Source organism: Salvelinus namaycush, chromosome 4, assembly GCF_016432855.1.
Source record: "Salvelinus namaycush isolate Seneca chromosome 4, SaNama_1.0, whole genome shotgun sequence".
NCBI lineage: Eukaryota > Metazoa > Chordata > Actinopteri > Salmoniformes > Salmonidae > Salvelinus > Salvelinus namaycush.
This window is the reverse complement of record NC_052310.1, coordinates 36,576,928-36,596,415: the sequence shown is the minus strand read 5'-3', so window position 1 is coordinate 36,596,415 and position 19,488 is coordinate 36,576,928. Positions and strand designations below refer to the sequence as shown.

Genomic DNA, 19,488 nt, shown 5'->3' with positions numbered 1-19,488 from the left:
GCTCACCTATTCTCCGCCGTGTTGGAGTCAACATATTACACAGAAATACGAAATAACATCATAAATGTTGTCTTACTTTTGCTGATCTTCCATCAGAATGTTGTGCAAGGAGTCCTAGGTCCAGAATAAATCGTTGTTTGGTTTTAGAATTTCCATTTCTTCTGTCGAATTAGCAACTTTGGCTAGCATTGTGGAGCGCACATGTCCTTCATCTCTTGGCGCATGGAACGAAAAATTCCAAAATTCCCAATAAACTTCGAATAAACTGGTCAAACTCGGTTGAAAATCCATCTTTATGATGTTATTATCATATGTATCAAATAAAATGAGAGCCGGAGCAATTCGTAGTGTATACCGAAAGCTTTTCAGAAGACAATGTGAGGTTCCCCTGCGCGGCGTCGAAAACTGACAAAATACCGGACCTGCCACTCCAAAAGCTCTTATTCGGCCTCACATCAAGCTAGACACCCCATTCAACCTTCTACTGCCTGTTGACATCTAGTGGAAGGCGTATGAAGTGCATACAGATCGATAAATAAAAGCCAGTTGAATAGGCAGGCCCTGACACAGAGCCTCGTTTTCAGAATTTTCACTTCCTGTATGGAAGTTTGCTGCAAAATGAGTTCTGTTTTACTCACAGATATAATTCAAACCGTTTTAGAAACTTCTGAGTGTTTTCTATCCAATAGTAATAATAATATGCATATTGTATGATCTAGAACAGAGTACGAGGCCGTTTAATTTGGGCACGATTTTTTCCAAAGTGAAAACAGCGCCCCCCTATTCACAAGAAGATAACATGATGTTATAAGACTGTCATCTGATGAAGTTGTCCAAAGGTTAGTGATTAATTTTATCTCTATTTGTCGGTTTTGTGAAAGCTATCTTTACGGTGAATAAATGGCATTGTGTGTTTGGCTATTGTGGTGAGCTAATAGAGATATATATTGTGTTTTCGCTGTAAAACACTTAAAAAATCGGAAAATATTGGCTGGATTCACAAGATGTTTATCTTTCATTTGCTGTACACCATGTATTTTTCATAAATGTTTTATGATGAGTATTTATGTATTTCACGTTGCTCTCTGTAATTATTCTGGCTGCTTTGGTGCTATTTGTGATGGTGGCTGCAATGTAAAACTACGATTTATACCTCAAATATGCACATTTTCGAACAAAACATAAATGTATTGTATAACATGATGTTATAATTATAAGACTGTCATCTGATGAAGTTGTTCAAGGTTAGTGATTCATTTTATCTCTTTTTCTGGGTTTTGTGAAAGCTACCTATGCGGTGGAAACATGGTGAAAACATGCCGTTGTGTGTTTGGCTATTGTGGTTAGCTAATATAAATACATATTGTGTTTTCGCTGTAAAACATTTTAAAAATCGGAAATGATGGCTGGATTCACAAGATGTTTATCTTTCATTTGCTGTATTGGACTTGTGATTTCATGAAATTATATTATATGATGTCCCGTTAGGCTAGGCTATGCTAGTCAGCTTTTTTGATGAGGATGCTCCCGGATCCGGGATGGGTAGCACTGAAAGGTTAATTGAAACACATTCCAGGTGACTACCTCATGAAGCTGGTTGAGAGAATGCCAAGAGTGTGCAAAGCAGTCTTCAAGACAAAGGGTGGCTACTTTTGAAGTACCTAAAATATATTTTGATTTGTTGAACACTTTTTTGGTTACTACATGATTCCATATGTGTTATTTCATAGTTTTGATGTCTTCACTATTATTCTACAATGTAGAAATTGGTAACAAATAAAGAAAAACCCTTGAATGAGTAGGTGTGTCCAATCTTTTGACTGGTACTGTATATACAGTGCCTTCGGAAAGTATTCAGACCCCTTGACTTTTTCCACATTGTTAAAATACAGCCTTATAACATTTATTAAATATCCCCCCCATCAATCTGCACACAATACCCCATAATGACACAGGATTTTAGAAATCTTTGCTAATTTATCAAAAATAAACTGAAATCACATTTACCTAAGTATTCAGACCCTTTACAAAGTACTTGAAGCACCTTTGGCAGCGATTACACAGCCTTGAGTCTTGGGTATGACGCTACAAGCTTGGCACACCTTTCTTTGGGTAGTTTCTCCCATTCTACTCTGCAGATCCTCTCAAGCTCTGTCAGGTTGGATGGGGAGCATTGCTGCACAGCTATTTTCAGGTTTCTACAGATATGTTCGATTGGGTTCAAGTCCGGGCTCTGGCTAGGCCACTCAAGGACATTCAGAGACTTGTCCCGAAGCCAAGACATTGCAGGAGTGGCTATGTGCTTAGGGTCGTTTTCTTTTGGAATGTGAACCTTCGCCCCCAGTCTGATTTTCTGAGCGCTCTGGAGCAGGTTTTTATCAAGGATCTCTCTGTACTTTGCTCTGTTAATCTTTACCTCGATCCTGACTAGTCTCACAGTCTCTGCTGCTGAAAAACATCCCCACTGCATGATGCTGTCACGAGCATTCTTCACCGTAGGGAAGGTGCCAGGTTTCCTCCAGACGTGACGCTTGGCATTCAGGCCAAAGAGTCTTGTTTCTCATGGTCTGAGAGTCTTTAGGTGCCTTTTGGCAAACTCCAAGCACGCTGTCATGTGCCTTTTACTGAGGAGTGGCTTCTGTCTGGACACTCTACCATAAACACCTGATTGGTGTAGTGCTACAGAGATGGTTGTCCTTCTGGAAGGTTCTCCCATCTCCACAGAGGAACTCTAGAGCTCTGTCAGGGTGACCATGAGGTTCTTGGTAACCTCCCTGACCATGGCCCTTCTACCCTGATTGCTCAGTTTGGCTGGGTGGCCAGCTCTAGGAAGAGTCTTGGTGGTTCCAAACTTCTTCCATTTAAGAATGATCCAGGCCACTGTGTTCTTGGGGACCTTTAATGCTGCAGAAATGTTTTGGTACCCTTCCCCAGATCTGTGCCTCGACACAAACCTGTCTCGGAGCTCTATGGACAATGCCTTCGACTTCATGGCTTGTTTTTTTCTCTGACATGCACTGTCAACTGTGGGACCTTTATATAGAGAGGTATGTGCCTTTCCAAATCATGTCCAATCAATTTAATTTACCACAGGTGGACTCCAATCACGTTGTAGAAACATCTCAAGGATGATCAATGGAAACAAGATGCACCTGAGCTCAATTTTGAGTCTCATAGCAAAGGGTCTGAATACGTATGTAAATAAGCTATTTCAGTTTTTTTTATATACATTTGCAAACATTTCTAAAAAACAATTTTTGCTTTGTTATTATGGGGGTATTGTGTGTAGATTGATGAGGGGGAAAAAGATTCAACCCATTTTAGAATAAGGCTGTAACGTAACAAAATGTGGAAAAAGGGCAGGGGTCTGAACACTTTCTGTGCCATACAGATTGCAAAAAAGTTGAAGAGATTTTTGATGTACCGATTCCATGAGTTGATATATAAAAAGACCAAAGAGTCAATATTACGTGTTTTTCGCAGGCTGTATCACATCCGACTGTGATTGGGAGTCCCATAGAGCAGCGCACTATTATTATTAATTCATTTAGAATTATATAAAAGCCCCTTAGATATTCTCACAGATCAGATTTTCCCTGACGAAAAATTCCCCTTAGATATTAATTTAGAATCCTCCAATCCTCTAAATGTAATTTTTGGCGGAGAGTCACGTCAATTAAAAAAATATTGTTAGGTATACTGTAGGCCTACCGTAGGTGACATGAGTCTCACTAGTGTTGAGTAATGTGCTGTTAAAAGTGGTGTAGGTCTTATTTATTTAAAAAGCATATTGAAGTTAGAAGCAACAGGTTTTGAGGCAATAGCTTACCCACGTATGGTCAATTATTTCAGCACCGTTTCACGCTGCTCTGAGACAAGCATGGGGACTGGTCTTGATAAATCAATGAGATTTTTATTTTCACTGAATCTCCGTTTGGGTATTGGTTAGACTACAATTAGGGTGTGGAAATGTTATGCTCTTAGTACTATAGCCTACTCCCGACAGTCACGTTGTACAGAGCCATATTTTCCGTTCCATCCTAACAGAAACCCTGAGGGTTTCATTTGTCATTTTTCTTGGAATAGAAACACCATAATACTAGTCAAATGAATTAAGTTATATTTCTTAAAATCAATCCCATATACTATGTTCTTAAACAAAAGGTTTTAAATTCTCTAGCACAGCCAATATTGGGAGATCTGGAGAGACCGGGTCAGTCAATTACTAATATACTAATACTCTTAGTAAAAGTATTTATCTTCAACTCTCAATCTGTGGATTCAATTCGATTAGATAGATTCAAATTCTATGTTAAACATCACAACATAGTTGAAAGATATATTGTGCATAGAAATCTGAAGAGGGTGGCCAGCAGAGATAGTTGTAATGGGAAGGAAGCTGAGGGGTGGGATGTGAAATTGGAGACAAGTGGGAGTGGAGTTATTTAATTTTATTTTTCTCGGGGGGTGGGGGGGGGGGGGTCTCGGATGGTTGAGGGGCAGCTCTTGGGGAACTGTGAGGGGGGATCTTGGAGGTCTGGTGGCCTGGCGGTTGGGAGCTAGGGCTGATGGGTCGCTGGTTCGGGTCCCCGTTTTTGACCTTGTGGGAGATATGTCGACATGCCCTTGAGAAACTCCCCGAATACAGGTGTGCCAAGCTTTGTATCGTCATACCCAAGAAGACTCGAAGCTGTAATTGCTGCAAAAGGTGCTTCAACAAAGTACTGAGTAAAGGGTTTGAATACTTACGTAAATGTGAAATTTCTGTTAAAAAAGATACATTTGCAAACATTTCTAAAAACCTGATTTTGCTTTGTAATTTTGGGGTATTGTGTGTAGATTGATGAGGGGGGAAAAAACTATTGAATCAATTTTAGAATAAGGCTGTAACGTAACAAAGTGGAAAAAGTCAAGTGGTCTGAATACTTTCTGAATGCACTGATGTCAAATGTATCATTTGTACAGTTCTTTATAAAAAAGTTGTTATTTGTAACATTTGACTGTGTCAAACCTAGAAGTACTACTTATTTCTCTGAGAGTGAGGCGGATATATAGCATTTAGCAAAAATACATGATGATTTGTTTCTCTAAATAAGTATACCATCATGTGGTATAAACAAATAGACATCTATCATTGAACAACCCCATGCCATGATTAGATGGTGAAAAAAACACGAATCTTTCATTATTTCCAAAGCTAATTTACCAACATTTTTAAATATGGATATACAGTATAGCATTTTGGAATTAATCACATTTTGTTGGAGGGAGGCTGGAGTTTACATCTTAATGTCACAATGAGCTTGCATGCTTGTCCCTGATGAGAGCCCAGCTCAGTGAATGTCATTGCTAACTGCCAACCACTACTGCCAGATGAGAGCATTTTAAGGGGCAGTCCCCTTCCCTGTCTCCAGCAATGTGACTCTTAAAACCCACAGTTGCATAATAAGTACCTTCTCTCTCTCTCTCTCTCTCTCTCTCTCTCTCTCTCTCTCTCTCTCTCTCTCTCTCTCTCTCTCTCTCTCTCTCTCTCTCTCTCTCTCTCTCTCTCTCTCTCATATGTGCTCTTTCTCTCTCGCTCTTTCTCATATGTGCTCTTTCTCTCTCGCTCTTTCTCTCTCACACGCGCTCTTTCTCTCTCACACGCGCTCTTTCTCTCTCGCGCTCTTTCTCTCTCTTTCTGTATCTGGCTCTGTCTCCCTCCCCTCTCTCTGTGTGTCTCTCTCTCTCTCTCTCTCTGACTCTCTCTCTCTAGGGACCTGAGGAATAATTTAATTAGCACGGTGGAGCACGGGGCCTTCCGTGGACTGGTGGCTCTGAGGAGACTGTGAGTATGAAGGGGTTTGTCATAGTGGTTGGGCTACCCAGAGTGACAAGGCCAGGGTCTTAGGGGGCCGTTGGTGAGTTGAGGGGAGGGCGGGGAGAGAGGTGAGTTATTCCACATGGCAATTATGACAGAAGAGCTTCCTTTGATGGCTTCATCATAATTAAAGAAGAAGAAGCAGATTCACTCTTTCCTGAAGTGGTAGATAAAACACACACACATTCTCTCTCTGTCTCTGGCGTAAATTACTTAATTCCGTCATGATTGTTAGGGGTTTTTAGGCTGCTGGGGTGTTGCAACAGTGCTGATTTGGGGTGCGTGTGCCAAGTTTATTGTAGTTTTGTGATTTTCTATTAGTTTTTAGATTTTTGTTTTAGTTTTCAGACTTGATTTACTAGTTTTTATTCAGTTTTTATATTATTTCGTTTTAGTGTTAGGGACAGAAAGTAGCCTTATGCATGAGAGGCAACATTTATGTGTTTTAGGCCTTTAGCAGGGCTACTAAAGTACTATTTGACGGTCCGGTCACACAAATATCCTAGGTGGCAAAGGTCTAGATAGATATTTTTCAAATTGTTCACACCCTTCTTGTTAGCACAGAATAAATGTCTGCAAATTGTAAAGCTCATTTTGTAAAGCTCACACGTTTTAAGTGTGTTCATATGATACCAAGAGTAGAATTCTTACCCGAATTCCAAAAATAAAATAACGTCTGTCTCACCTTGTCTTTATCCTGAAATTCTTTGTGGGTGCTGTTCAGATGAACTTTGAGGTTGGTTGGGTTTTTCCCTTTCATATCTGTGCCACACACGCTGCCATTTTCGGGCACTACAATACTTTTGCCTTTTCTCTTTTCCAGCGACGTACTCAATATAATCCCATACGGGTCTTTGCCTTTTGTGATCGACCACTGCTGGTGTTGGGTTTGCTGCCGCCATTGTTCACGCCTATGGTTCACACTCTGCGCTCGCCCTCTGATTTCTTCCCTGTTGGCTACTGATAGCTAGTGATAGTGATGTGTAACGGATGTGAAATGGCTAGCTAGTTAGCGGGTACGCGCTACTAGCATTTCAATCAGTTACGTCGCTTGCTCTGAGACTTAAGTAGGGTTTCCCCTTGCTCTGCAAGGGCCGCGGCCTTTGTGGCGCGATGGGTAACGACGCTTCGTGGGCGACCGTTGTTGATGTGTGCAGAAGGTCCCTGGTTTGCGCCCGTGTCGGGGCGAGGGGACGGTTTAAAGTTATACTGTTACAGATGCACAAGCTAGGCCTATTTGAAACATTGCCATCTACTGGCAGCCTTTACAGGACAGATTCAGAAGCTCGAAAACCCCATTAGAAAAAAAGCATGAAAACCCCATTCGATTTTTGCCCAAAATATCTAAAACTAAAGATAATTTATTATGGTTTTTATTTTTATTTTAGTTTGTTTTGCAGTCAAGGATAATAGATACAGTATAGTTTTAGTTTTTCAAATGTTTTTCTTAATTATTTTATTTCAGTTGACTAAATTGTTTTTCCAATTTTAGTTTTTATTTTATTTTCAGTTTTCGTTCACTATAATAACTTTGGCGTGTGCGCCCGGCTCTGGGAGCAGCAGAGTGCTAATTTAAGTGCTCCCCAACTGGTGATTACTCGAGAGCCTTGCTTATTTTCCCACAGCTGCTCCAGCAAAGCAGCTCTTTAATTACAGAGGGAAAGGGCACGGAGCCACGACAGCCCTCAGTGTGTGTGTGTGCGCGTGTGAGGATGGATGGGGATGTGAGGGGTTACAGAAGGTCAGTGTTGATATCTCGCGTGTTGGAATAAATAAACATTGGACTGGTGGTTTAACATCACAGTTCCTTGAGCTGCTTAAGCTCTCGTTAATAGATTATTATGAGAAGAGACGGCACATCACACACACACACACACACACATACACACACACACACACACACACACACACACACACACACACACACACACACACACACACACACACACACACACACACACACACACACACACTTGTTGTCACAGCCAAGCTCGTTCTGTGTTCTCTCACACACACATCCCCTCACTGCCAGCTCTACTGCTATGATCAGTGCTCTTAATGCTTTAAGTCAGATGTGCTTGGCTTATCTCTAAGCCACAATTTAAAGTTTGCTTTTTGTCCTTATAGGGATCTCTCCAACAATCGGATTGGCTGCCTCTCTCCTGAAATGTTTGTAGACCTTGGCAATCTTTCTAAATTGTGAGTAATCTCTAAATTGAAAACATACAGTACGGTGCGCACAATTTGAGATGCGTGTGTAGGAAATATGTTGTTTCTCTTAGATAAGGCTCTTTCAAAGTAATGCATTAGCAGATACTGTGGCGTTTTACTTGTACAAAGTAAACCAGTTTGATGTGTATTTACCCTTTTCTCCCCACAGGAATCTATCTGGAAATATTTTCTCTTCGTTGCCGGTGGGACTATTCACACACCTCCTGTCTCTCAAAGTCCTGTAAGAAAACAAAAGGAAACACACACACACACACACACACACACACACACACACACACACACACACACACACACACACACACACACACACACACACACACACACACACACACACACACACCCCACAATCATATAATCACTCACACACACACTGCACCAACATGACACCTACACAGTTCGATGATGGTTGTTATACCATTGTCGTATCCTCTCAGGCACTTTTCTACAGAGTCTCTGTTCTGTGACTGTCAGCTGGAGTGGCTGCTGCTGTGGGCCAGGGCGAACGGTGTGCGCCTGGGCAACGACACCCTGTGTGTGTACCCCACACACCTCCACGGCCTGGAGGTCCGCAACCTGAGGGAGACACAGCTCAGATGTGGTAAGTTATCTCACACCATCACTATCCGTGTTTACATAAGGCATACAGAACACCTACATAGAGTAAGCATGTCAATATCTTTTTTTCTGTATATGTTTGAAATTGTATTGTGCCCCAAAATAAATGAGTATGGGTCATGAGGAGTATGGCTATGATTATAAGTATGAGGATGAGGAGTATGTCTGAAAGTCGATGGCTGAATATTCCCTGCTGTCTGTCGGATCACCCCTCTGTGTATATGAGGTGAGTGAATCACCTGTGAGGAAGAGATTGGTGTGGAAGCTAGCTAGAGTGTTCTGGTGTTTCCATCTCTGCTTTGTGATATGCTCTGCTGTGTGCTCTGAGCCATGGGGGAATCACATCTCATGTCTGAAAGCAACTCTGCTCCTACATTCCCCATATCCTGCACACGCTTAGAGGATATTGCACTGGGATGAGAAAATAACCCGAGTCACTGCTAGAAATGTAAATGGCTGTGTGTTTGTGTGTGTGTGTGTGGGGGGGTGTATCCATGTACAATACTAGACATTCTGAAGTTATTCTACATAATCCCGAGTGTGTCTTTCATTATGTGGAACAATCCAAGCAATTACAGGGTAATTCCACACAGTCCTATGACATAGAGCCAGGAGTGGAATTAGGCTGGTTGGAGTATAGAATTCTCCTTTCACCCTAACACATCCATTATGGGATTAACGTGATAATGTTCAGGACTCCCTCTACAACAGCCTCCTACAATCCCTTTACTTACTTGCTTGGCAAGAGCCATCTTTGATTGGACACTGTACAGTGCTCTAACAACCTCTTCTTGTAATGTTATTTGCAGCTTATTATCTCCATATGGGTTCACTTTATGTCATGGAAGGCAGCACTACTATACTGTGGCCATCAGCATTTCATCACATATCAGCTGCGTTTGTTCAGCACCTGGTGATATAGGTCAAGGTATTACTGAGAATGACAGTCGATACGATGACAAATGACAAAGCTCGCCTTCTCACTCGTACCAGACAATAGTTCTCACTCATACCAGACAACTATCCAAGGTGCAATCTTCCTGTTATTCCAGCCATGTCGTCCCTTTTTTTTTCTTCTCCAAAGCGATGTGATGAGTAGCAGATGTCAGGGTGAACACATCTTAAAGTGCTTCTCCTCCTTTGGGGTGTCTGACATTGCGTGCGGGTCAAGTGTCATTCTCAAACGAGGGGGAACGGAGGGAGGAGAAGTTTCCTGCCAGGATCAGGTGCTTCCTCAGATGGGGGTCAAGGCTATGTCTGTTCAGCTCATCTAACACTGAGAAATGAGACACAGACACACACACACACACACACACACACACACACACACACACACACACACACACACACACACACACTGAATAAGGAGCAGGGCCCTCATTGATTTCCTTATGGCTCATCAGTGGCCTCTGTAGAATGCATATAATTTGACGTTTTAGTCATTTAGCCGACGCTCTTATCCAGAGCAACTTACAGGAGCAATTGGGATTAAGTGCCTTGCTCAAGGTCACATAAGCATAATTTTTTTTACCTCGTTGGCTCAGGGATTCAAACCAGCGACCTTTCGGTTACTGACCCAACACTCTTAACCACTAGGCTACCTGCCGCATATGAATTGGAATACATAGCCTACGGTAAGAAGAGATGAGTTGATTCACACACACCTAGGCCTTTGGTGTCTGGGTAATTATTTAGTGTATGACGCCATGGCAGTGTCAGGGTCCTAATGGTCACTACAGGCCTTATGCACATGACGAGAATTATATGCCTTTTAGACCCTGTGGTCAGACCAGTAGAACTTGCTTTCAAGTTGAATTAGCTCCATATTCTGAAAAAGACAGAATATTATCCAAGCAACATCTGGATACAATAAGAGAAGTGTAACCAGTGTGTGTGAAAGGGCCTAATCCTATTGAGGAAATAGCAGGTTTGGACTTGTTTTTATTAATTAGGGGTTTCTCATTTAATGGCTTCCCATCCTGAATGATGTGGCTCACTCAGAGACTGTCTTAGCTGTTGTGGGTCAATGAGCCTGGTCCCAGATTTGTTTGTGCTGTGTTTTCCAACTCCTATGGTCATTGTCATGTTTGCCCAGACAGCACAAACAGATCTGGGACCATGCTAAGATGGAGTTGTTCTGTAGTGATTTGAATGGATCCTTCTAGGCTAGCGGCCAATCCTCAAAAAAAGCTTTTGCTTTTGAGATACCCCCACCTGATGTATAACAAAGCACAACCATGTTTTTCCATAAAAGGTCTCATAGATATGTAATAGATGGTTGTATGAAATTGTTTTACTGAAAAAGTGGTTAAATTGATAGATATTTCGACAACCCCTTAACTCAAACAGTGCAGAATTAATGCCTGGCTGAAGGGGGTGCACATATGCTCATGTAACCCAATATTGCAAGCTCTGATATTGCTAAAATGTTGAATACTAGTAGTCAATTGTCTGCCCTACATACACAAACAAACAAACAGCACTACGATATCTTAAAGCAATTTAGAAATATAGACCTGTAAACACACAGATACATTGGGCGGAAATATCAACTATTCATATTTATGATTTTTTATTTATTTTATTTCACCTTTATTTAACCAGCTACGCCAGTTGAGAATAAGTTCTCATTTACAACTGTGACCTGGCCAAGATAAAGAAAAGCAGTGCGACAAAAACAACAACACAGAGTTACACATAAACAAACGTACAGTCAATAACACAATAGAAACATCTATGTACAGTGTGTGCAAATGTAGAAGAGTAGGGAGGTAAGGCAGTAAATAGGCCATAGAGGCGAAATAATTACAATTTAGCATTAACACTGGAGTGATAGATGTGCAGATGATGATGTGCAAGTAGAGATACTGGGGTGCAAAAAGAGCAAAAATAAATAACAATATGGGGATAAAGTAGTTGGGTGTGCTATTTACAGATTGGTTGTGTACAGGTACAGTGATCAGTAAGCTGCTTTGACAGCTGATGCTTAAAGTTAGAGAGGGAGATATAAGACTCTAGCTTCAGTGATTTTTGCAATTTGTTCCAGTCATTGGTAGCAGAGAACTGGAAGGAAAGGCGGCCAAAGGAAGTGTTGGCTTTGGGGATGACCAGTGAAATATACCTGCTGGAGCGGGTGCTACGGGTGGGTGTTGCTATGGTGACCAGTGAGCTGAGGTAAGGCGGGGCTTTACCTAGCATAGACTTATAGATGACCTGGAGCCAGTGGGTTTGGCGACAAATATGTAGTGAGGGCCAGCCAACAAGAGCATACAGGTCACAGTGGTAGGTGGTATATGGGGCTTTGGTGACAAAACGGATGGCACTGTGATAGACTACATCCAGTTTGCTGAGTATGGTGTTGGAGGCTATTTTGTAAATGACATCGCCAAAGTCAATGATCGGTAGGATAGTCCGTTTTACAAGGTTATGTTTGGCAGCATGAGTGAAGGATGCTTTGTTGCAAAATAGGAAGCCGATTCTACATTTAATTTTGGATTGGAGATGCTTAATGTGAGTCTGGAAGGAGAGTTTACAGTCTAACCAGACACCTAGGCATTTAGTTGTCCACATATTCCAAGTCAGAACCGTCCAGAGTAGTGATGCTAGTCGGGCGGGAGGATGTGGGCAGCAATCAGTTGAAGAGCATGCACTTAGTTTTACTTCCATTTAAAAAGAGTTGGAGGCCTCGGAAGGAGTGTTATATGGCATTGAAGCTCGTTTGGAGGTTTGTTAGCATAGTGTCCAAAGAAGGGCCAGATGTATACAGAATGGTGTCATCTGCATAGAGGTGGATCAGAGAATCACCAGCAGCAAGAGCGACGTCATATGTACAGAGAAAAGAGTCGGCCCGAGAATTGAACCCTGTGGCACCCCCATAGAGACTGCCAGAGGTCCGGACAACAGGCCCTCCAATTTGACACACTGAACTCTGTCTGGAAGTAGTTGGTGAACCAGGCGAGGCAGTCATTTGAGAAGCCAAGGCTATTGAGTCTGCCGATAAGAATGCGGTGATTGACAGAGTCGAAAGCCTTGGCCAGGTCGATGAAGACGGCTACACAGTACTGTCTTTTATCGATGGCGGTTATGATATCGTTTAGGACCTTGAGCATGGCTGAGGTGCACCCATGACCAGCTCGGAAACCAGATTGCATAGCGGAGAAGGTACAGTGGGATTCGAAATGGTCGGTGATCTGTTTGTTAACTTGGCTTTCGAAGATTTTAGAAAGGCAGGGCAGGATGGATATAGGTCTATAACAGTTTGGGTCTAGAGTGTCACCCCCTTTGGAGAGGGGGATGACCACGGCAGCTTTCCAATCTTTGGGGATCTCAGACGATATGAAAGAGAGGTTGAATAGGCTAGTAATAGGGGTTGCAACAATTTCGGCCGATAATTTTAGAAAGAGACGGTCCAGATTGTCTAGCCCAGCTGATTTGTAGGGATCCAGATTTTGCAGCTCTTTCAGAACATCAACTTTCTTGATTTGGGTGAAGGAGAAACGGTGGGGGCTTGGGCAAGTTGCTGAAGGGGATGCTGAGATGTTGGCCGGGGTAGGGGTAGCTAGGTGGAAAGCATGGCCAGCCGTAGAAAAATGCTTATTGAAATGATCGATTATCGTAGATTTATCGGTGGAAACAATGTTTCCTATCCTCAGTGTAGTGGGCAGCTGGGAGGAGATGCTCTTATTCTCCATGGACTTTACAGTGTCCCAAAACGATTTGGAATTAATGCTAAAGGCTGCAAATTTCTGTTTGAAAAAGCTAGCCTTAGCTTTCCTAACTGACTGAGTGTATTGGTTCCTGACTTCCCTGAAAAGTTGCATATCGCGGGGGCTGTTCGATGCTAATGCAGAACGCCACAGGATGTTTTTGTGCTGGTCAAGGGCAGTCAAGTCTGGGGTGAACCAAGGGCTATATCTGTTCTTAGTTCTACGTTTTTTGAATGGGGCATGCTTATTTGAGACGGTGAGGAAAGCACTTTTAAAGAGCAACCAGGCATCCTCTACTGACAGGATGAGGTCAATATACTTCCAGGATACCCGGGCCATGATGAATGTAAACTTCACTTTTTGGTAGCTGTTCAATAGACAACTTTCCAAGTCCAATTTTCTCTCTCTTTTCGGTGTCTATTGGTGGGCTAAGACACTGAAAGCTGTCATTTTTGGCCTCACGGGTCGCTCAGTGGTCTAGGGCACTGCATCGCAGCGCTAGCTGCGCCACCAGAGTCTCTGGGTTCGCGCCCAGGCTCTGTCGCAGCCGGCCGCGACCGGGAGGTCCGTGGGGCGACGCACAATTGGCCTAGCGTCGTCCGGGTTAGGGAGGGTTTGGCCGGTAGGGATATCCTTGTCTCATCGCGCTCCAGCGACTCCTGTGGCGGGCCGGGCGCAGTGCGCGCTAACCAAGGGGGCCAGGTGCACAGTGTTTCCTCCGACACATTGGTGCGGCTGGCTTCCGGGTTGGAGGCGCGCTGTGTTAAGAAGCAGTGCGGCTTGGTTGGGTTGTGCTTCGGAGGACGCATGGCTTTCGACCTTCGTCTCTCCCGAGCCCGTACGGGAGTTGTAGCGATGAGACAAGATAGTAATTACTAGCGATTGGATACCACGAAAATTGGGGAGAAAAGGGAAAAAATGTAAAAAAAAAAGAGAAAAAAAAGAAAGCTGTCATTTTTTCCAATCAAAGCTTCCTCTGTGGATTTGTATGTATTTAGCCCCTACTCTTGGATTTAACTCCTAATCCAATATGGCATCAAATCCAATAAGGCTGCCACAATACCATTTAAATGGTGGTTTAATCACTTGTATATGTACATGTTTTAAATTAGTCTTAAGCCTCTTTGACGATCATTGAGACAGATGTGAGGCTCCAGCAAAAAGAAAGAGAATCCAACCCTGACACCCTCTCCCTAGCTCTACAACTAGCCCCCACTGTGGTATAAATTCCCTGCCAGGATTGGGCTCTTAATTAATTCACCTCCGTATCATTTAGAAGTGAGTTTTTGTATTGCTAGTCCAAAACGTCTGCCTGAATCCAACATGACCTGCTGGGCTACTGCATTTGTGATGCACATTGGGATGTTCCCATGTTCTTAATACTACTTTCACATAGGATGTATGGTATTTTGCCTATGAAAAAAATTGTGCAATGTCTACATGACCCCATTACAAACAGGCCCATTTCTACAACCTGCAGGTTCTACAACCTGCATACGACTTTTATACCTCCCGTGTGCATGCCGGCATGCCGGGGGCGAATGGTAGTAGTGGTATGCTGATGTGGCAGGGAGTTTATTTTAATAAATCCATTGAGAATATACACCATCAAAAATAAATCCATTATTAATTTGTTTAGGTTGGTTCTAATAAACATTATAAGACTAATGAAATGAATTTTAAAAAGAATAGAAATGCAGGCGAAGGGTCTTACGTTGAGAGTGTCTTTATCATGATACCGATTGAAAATGATAGCAATCTATGTTTTCCAAAAGCATTCGAGTCTTGTGTGTTCATGTTTCACAACCTCCGCCAGCTTTTGGAGTTGCCTATACGTGATCAAGCAAAATAATAGGCCTACATTCTGAACGTTTCTGATCAGTGATAGATGAGCAAACAAATAGATGAGCTATCCCACCTCCACGTATTTTCCCAGCCAGAGAATAAACGAAATATACAGATGGAGATTCAGTGAAACAAAATCACATTGATTAAGACAAGTCTCAGGCTTTTGGTCGGGAGTAGGCCTAGGCTACTAAGCGACTGCCAGTGAAGAGGAAAATAATCCACTTGTTAAGCTACATAACATGCTGGCAAAATGTTCTGATCAGGCTAATAAATGTGCCAACCAGACAAGATGATCATGAGCAGCACTCACCTCAACTTAGCTAACATTTCCACAGCCTAATTGTAGCCTAACCAATATGCAAACTGAGATTCAGTGAAAAGAAAAATAGAAATTGATAGATTTTTATTAGATTTCCCCCCCAATTTTGATCTTGTCTCATCGTTGCAACTCCCCAACAGGCTCGGGAGGCGAAGGTCGAGTCATGCATCCTCCGAAACATGACATGCGAAATTGCGCTTCTTAACATCCGCTTAACCTGGAAGTCAGCCGCACCAATGTGTCGGAGGAAACACCGTTCACCTGACGACGAGGTCAGCCTGCAGGCGCCCGGCCGCCCACAAGGAGTTGTTAGAGTGAGATGAACCAAGTAATTGGCCCTCCCGGCCAAACCCTCCCCTAACCCGGACGACGCTGGGCCAATTGTGCGCCGCCCTATGGGACTCCCGATCGCGGCCGGTTGTGATACAGCTCGGGATTGAACCCAGGTCTGTATGAAAGCCTCTAGCACTGTGATGCAGTGCCTTAGACCTCTGCACTATTCGGGAGATTGATAGATTTAGCAAGACCCCACACTTGCCTCAAAGCAGTGAAAAATGGTGCTGAAATAGTTGACCACACACGGGTAGGCTATTGCTAGGCTATTGCTTCAATCAATTGTATTTTAACAATTGGATAACTTTGGGAGTTTCAGTAACACCAATTTGATGCCTTCAATTGCATTAGCCTACTTTATTCCAGTATTTGTCATTCAGTGATACAGTATTTATTACAACAGTAATTCTTTATGTATCCATCTAGTTGTGGTGAAGAAAGAAAAGACGTGTGGTGAACTTTGCAAAGAGATTGGTGAAGTGACATGCCTCGCAAAGTTTAGAACTTCCAGGACGATAGTAGTAACTATTAAGAGCGTAGTGCGTGCGAATGCCACCTTGGTTAATATTGGCCAAATTATCATTCTACCTGACTTCCAAAGAAATATAAAGAAATATGTTGCCACATTCAACATTAAAACAACTTGACCCACAGTACAATTGGGCGTTGGAAAGATCTAAAGGCAAGTCTCTTTGTGACAGCCCTTTCACAGACTTTCCTTCACAACCATACAACCAACCATTCCACTACTGGAGTATCCCCATCATCATTCAGGCTGGGATAACATTCAAGTTAGTCAAGGGGTCTCTTTGGTATGCAAGCTGCCTCTTTGGTATGCAAGCTGCATCTGCTGACTGCCTATAGCGAACTGTACAAATGGAAACTGATCACTCCGCCAGTCACACAGCAAGGATACTAGCCCTTGCCCAGAATGACCAATCAATCAATCAATCAATCAAATGTATTTATAAAGCCCTTTTTACATCAGCCGATGTCACAAAGTGCTGTTAGCTGTGCAAGCAGGTCAGGGCCCCAAAACTACAACCACCACTGGCTACCTTGTCTCCTCACCCTGTAAGGACACACGTATGTCCTGGTCACCTCAAAGACTTTGAATTAACCTTGCACACTTAGTTATATTGGGGAAATAAGGGCTGTACACTACTAGAGTAGCTGACTGTTGTATTACGGTTGCTTTCCTGTACGCTACTGTGTGGTTGTGTTGTGAAAGCCTTAATATATTTTGTGGACTTGCCCATTGTTGATATGCTGTATGTGTGTGAATGAGATTACAACATGAACACACTGTAATAATGGATCTGTGAGTCGGGAAGCAGGTGAAACGTTTGATAAAGAGGAGGGGAGAAGCAGGAGAAGATGTGACACACACATTGAGAAAGTAGTTGGCTTCGGCTATTCAAACACAACAGAGGCATGGCATGGCCTAGTTAAATAAAGGTTAAATATACAGCACTGAGTGAGAGCAAAATTGACTTGGAAAGTTGTCTATTGAACAGCTACCAAAATGTGAAGTTTACATTCATCATAAATATTCATAGTTTATATTTATGCCTATTGTATCTGTGTGTTTATAGGTCTATATTTCCTAAATGTTTTAAGAGATCCTAATGTTGTTTATTTCTGTATGCAGGGCAGACAATTGACTACTTATATTCCACATTTTAGCAATATCAGAGCTGCCACTATTGGATTACATTAGTTTATGTGGTTAATGTGTTAACTGCAGCCCAATGACACCCGCAGAGCTTAGCCCTGGCATCTAGGGATCCTTGTGCCATCACACACACACACACACACACACACACACACACACACACACACACACACACACACACACACACACACACACACACACACACACACACACACACACACACACACACACACACACACACACACATACGGCATTACCCTGGCTTTACCTTGTGCCATTACACACTGTGGGTCAGCACAACTACTACTTCATCAACACACACATACTGTACACATCGGGAAAGCATACACACACACACACACACACACACACACACACACACACACACACACACACACACACACACACACACACACACACACACACACACACACACACACACACACACACACACACATACGGCATTACCCTGGCTTTACCTTGTGCCATTACACACTGTGGGTCAGCACAACTACTACTTCATCAACACACACATACTGTACACATCGGGAAAGCACACACACACACACACACACACACACACACACACACACACACACACACACACACACACACACACACACACACACACACACACACAGTCTCACCCTGGCAGTGCCTGATAGGCACAGGCATTTTGCCGCTCTGATTCTTTGGCTCTGAGTGTGATTCAACAGTATCAGCATAACAGCAGATCAACAGTCCATTGCCCCATGCTGTTTTTATGTGGTACCACTTAGCCAGCTACAGTCAGCTACAGGTTATGCAGTAGCTCCAGTTCTGCACTGCTTCATGTCCAACTACCAATACATGGCTCTGTAAATAATCAACAAATGAAATGACACTCTTTAAAACACAGGAAAATTGCAATATCAAGAGATGTGGTGTTATCCCAGTAGATGAGCATGTTAATATCAAGAGATGTAGTGTTAGCCCAGTAGATGAGCATGTTAATATCAATAGATGTGGTGTTAGCCCAGTAGATGAGCATGTTAATATCAAAAGATGTGGTGTTAGCCCAGTAGATGAGCATGTTAATATCAAGAGATGTGGTGTTAGCCCAGTAGATGAGCATGTTCATATCAAAATATGTGGTGTTAGCCCAGTAGATGAGCATGTTAATATCAAGAGATGTGGTGTTAGCCCAGTAGATGAGCATGTTAATATCAAGAGATGTGGTGTTAGCCCAGTAGATGAGCATGTTAATATCAAGAGATGTGGTGTTAGCCCAGTCGATGAGCATGTTAATATCAAGAGATGTGGTGTTAGCCCAGTAGATGAGCATGTTAATATCAAGAGATGTGGTGTTAGCCCAGTAGATGAGCATGTTAATATCAAGAGATGTGGTGTTGGCCCAGTAGATGAGCATGTTAATATCAAGAGATGTGGTGTTAGCCCAGTAGATGAGCATGTTAATATCAAGAGATGTGGTGTTAGCCCAGTGGGTGAGCATGTTAATATCAAGAGATGTGGTGTTGGCCCAGTAGATGAGCATGTTAATATCAAGAGATGTGGTGTTAGCCCAGTAGATGAGCATGTTAATATCAAGAGATGTGGTGTTAGCCCAGTAGATGAGCATGTTAATATCAAGAGATGTGGTGTTAGCCCAGTAGATGAGCATGTTAATATCAAGAGATGTGGTGTTAGCCCAGTAGATGAGCATGTTAATATCAAGAGATGTGGTGTTAGCCCAGTCGATGAGCATGTTAATATCAAGAGATGTGGTGTTAGCCCAGTAGATGAGCATGTTAATATCAAGAGATGTGGTGTTGGCCCAGTAGATGAGCATGTTAATATCAAGAGATGTGGTGTTGGCCCAGTAGATGAGCATGTTAATATCAAGAGATGTGGTGTTAGCCCA

At 42.7% G+C, this 19,488-nt stretch overlaps 1 protein-coding gene across 1 annotated transcript in view; it reads left to right on the top strand.

Moving 5' to 3' along the window:
- Positions 1–19,488, top strand: part of LOC120046488 (adhesion G protein-coupled receptor A3-like) — a 321,556-nt gene that overhangs the window by 74,761 nt on the left and 227,307 nt on the right. The window contains exons 3-6 of the mRNA XM_038991766.1: positions 5,756–5,827; positions 7,988–8,059; positions 8,241–8,312; positions 8,527–8,690. Coding sequence (XP_038847694.1) covers positions 5,756–5,827; positions 7,988–8,059; positions 8,241–8,312; positions 8,527–8,690 — 380 coding nt within the window. The remainder of the gene's footprint in view (positions 1–5,755; positions 5,828–7,987; positions 8,060–8,240; positions 8,313–8,526; positions 8,691–19,488) is intronic.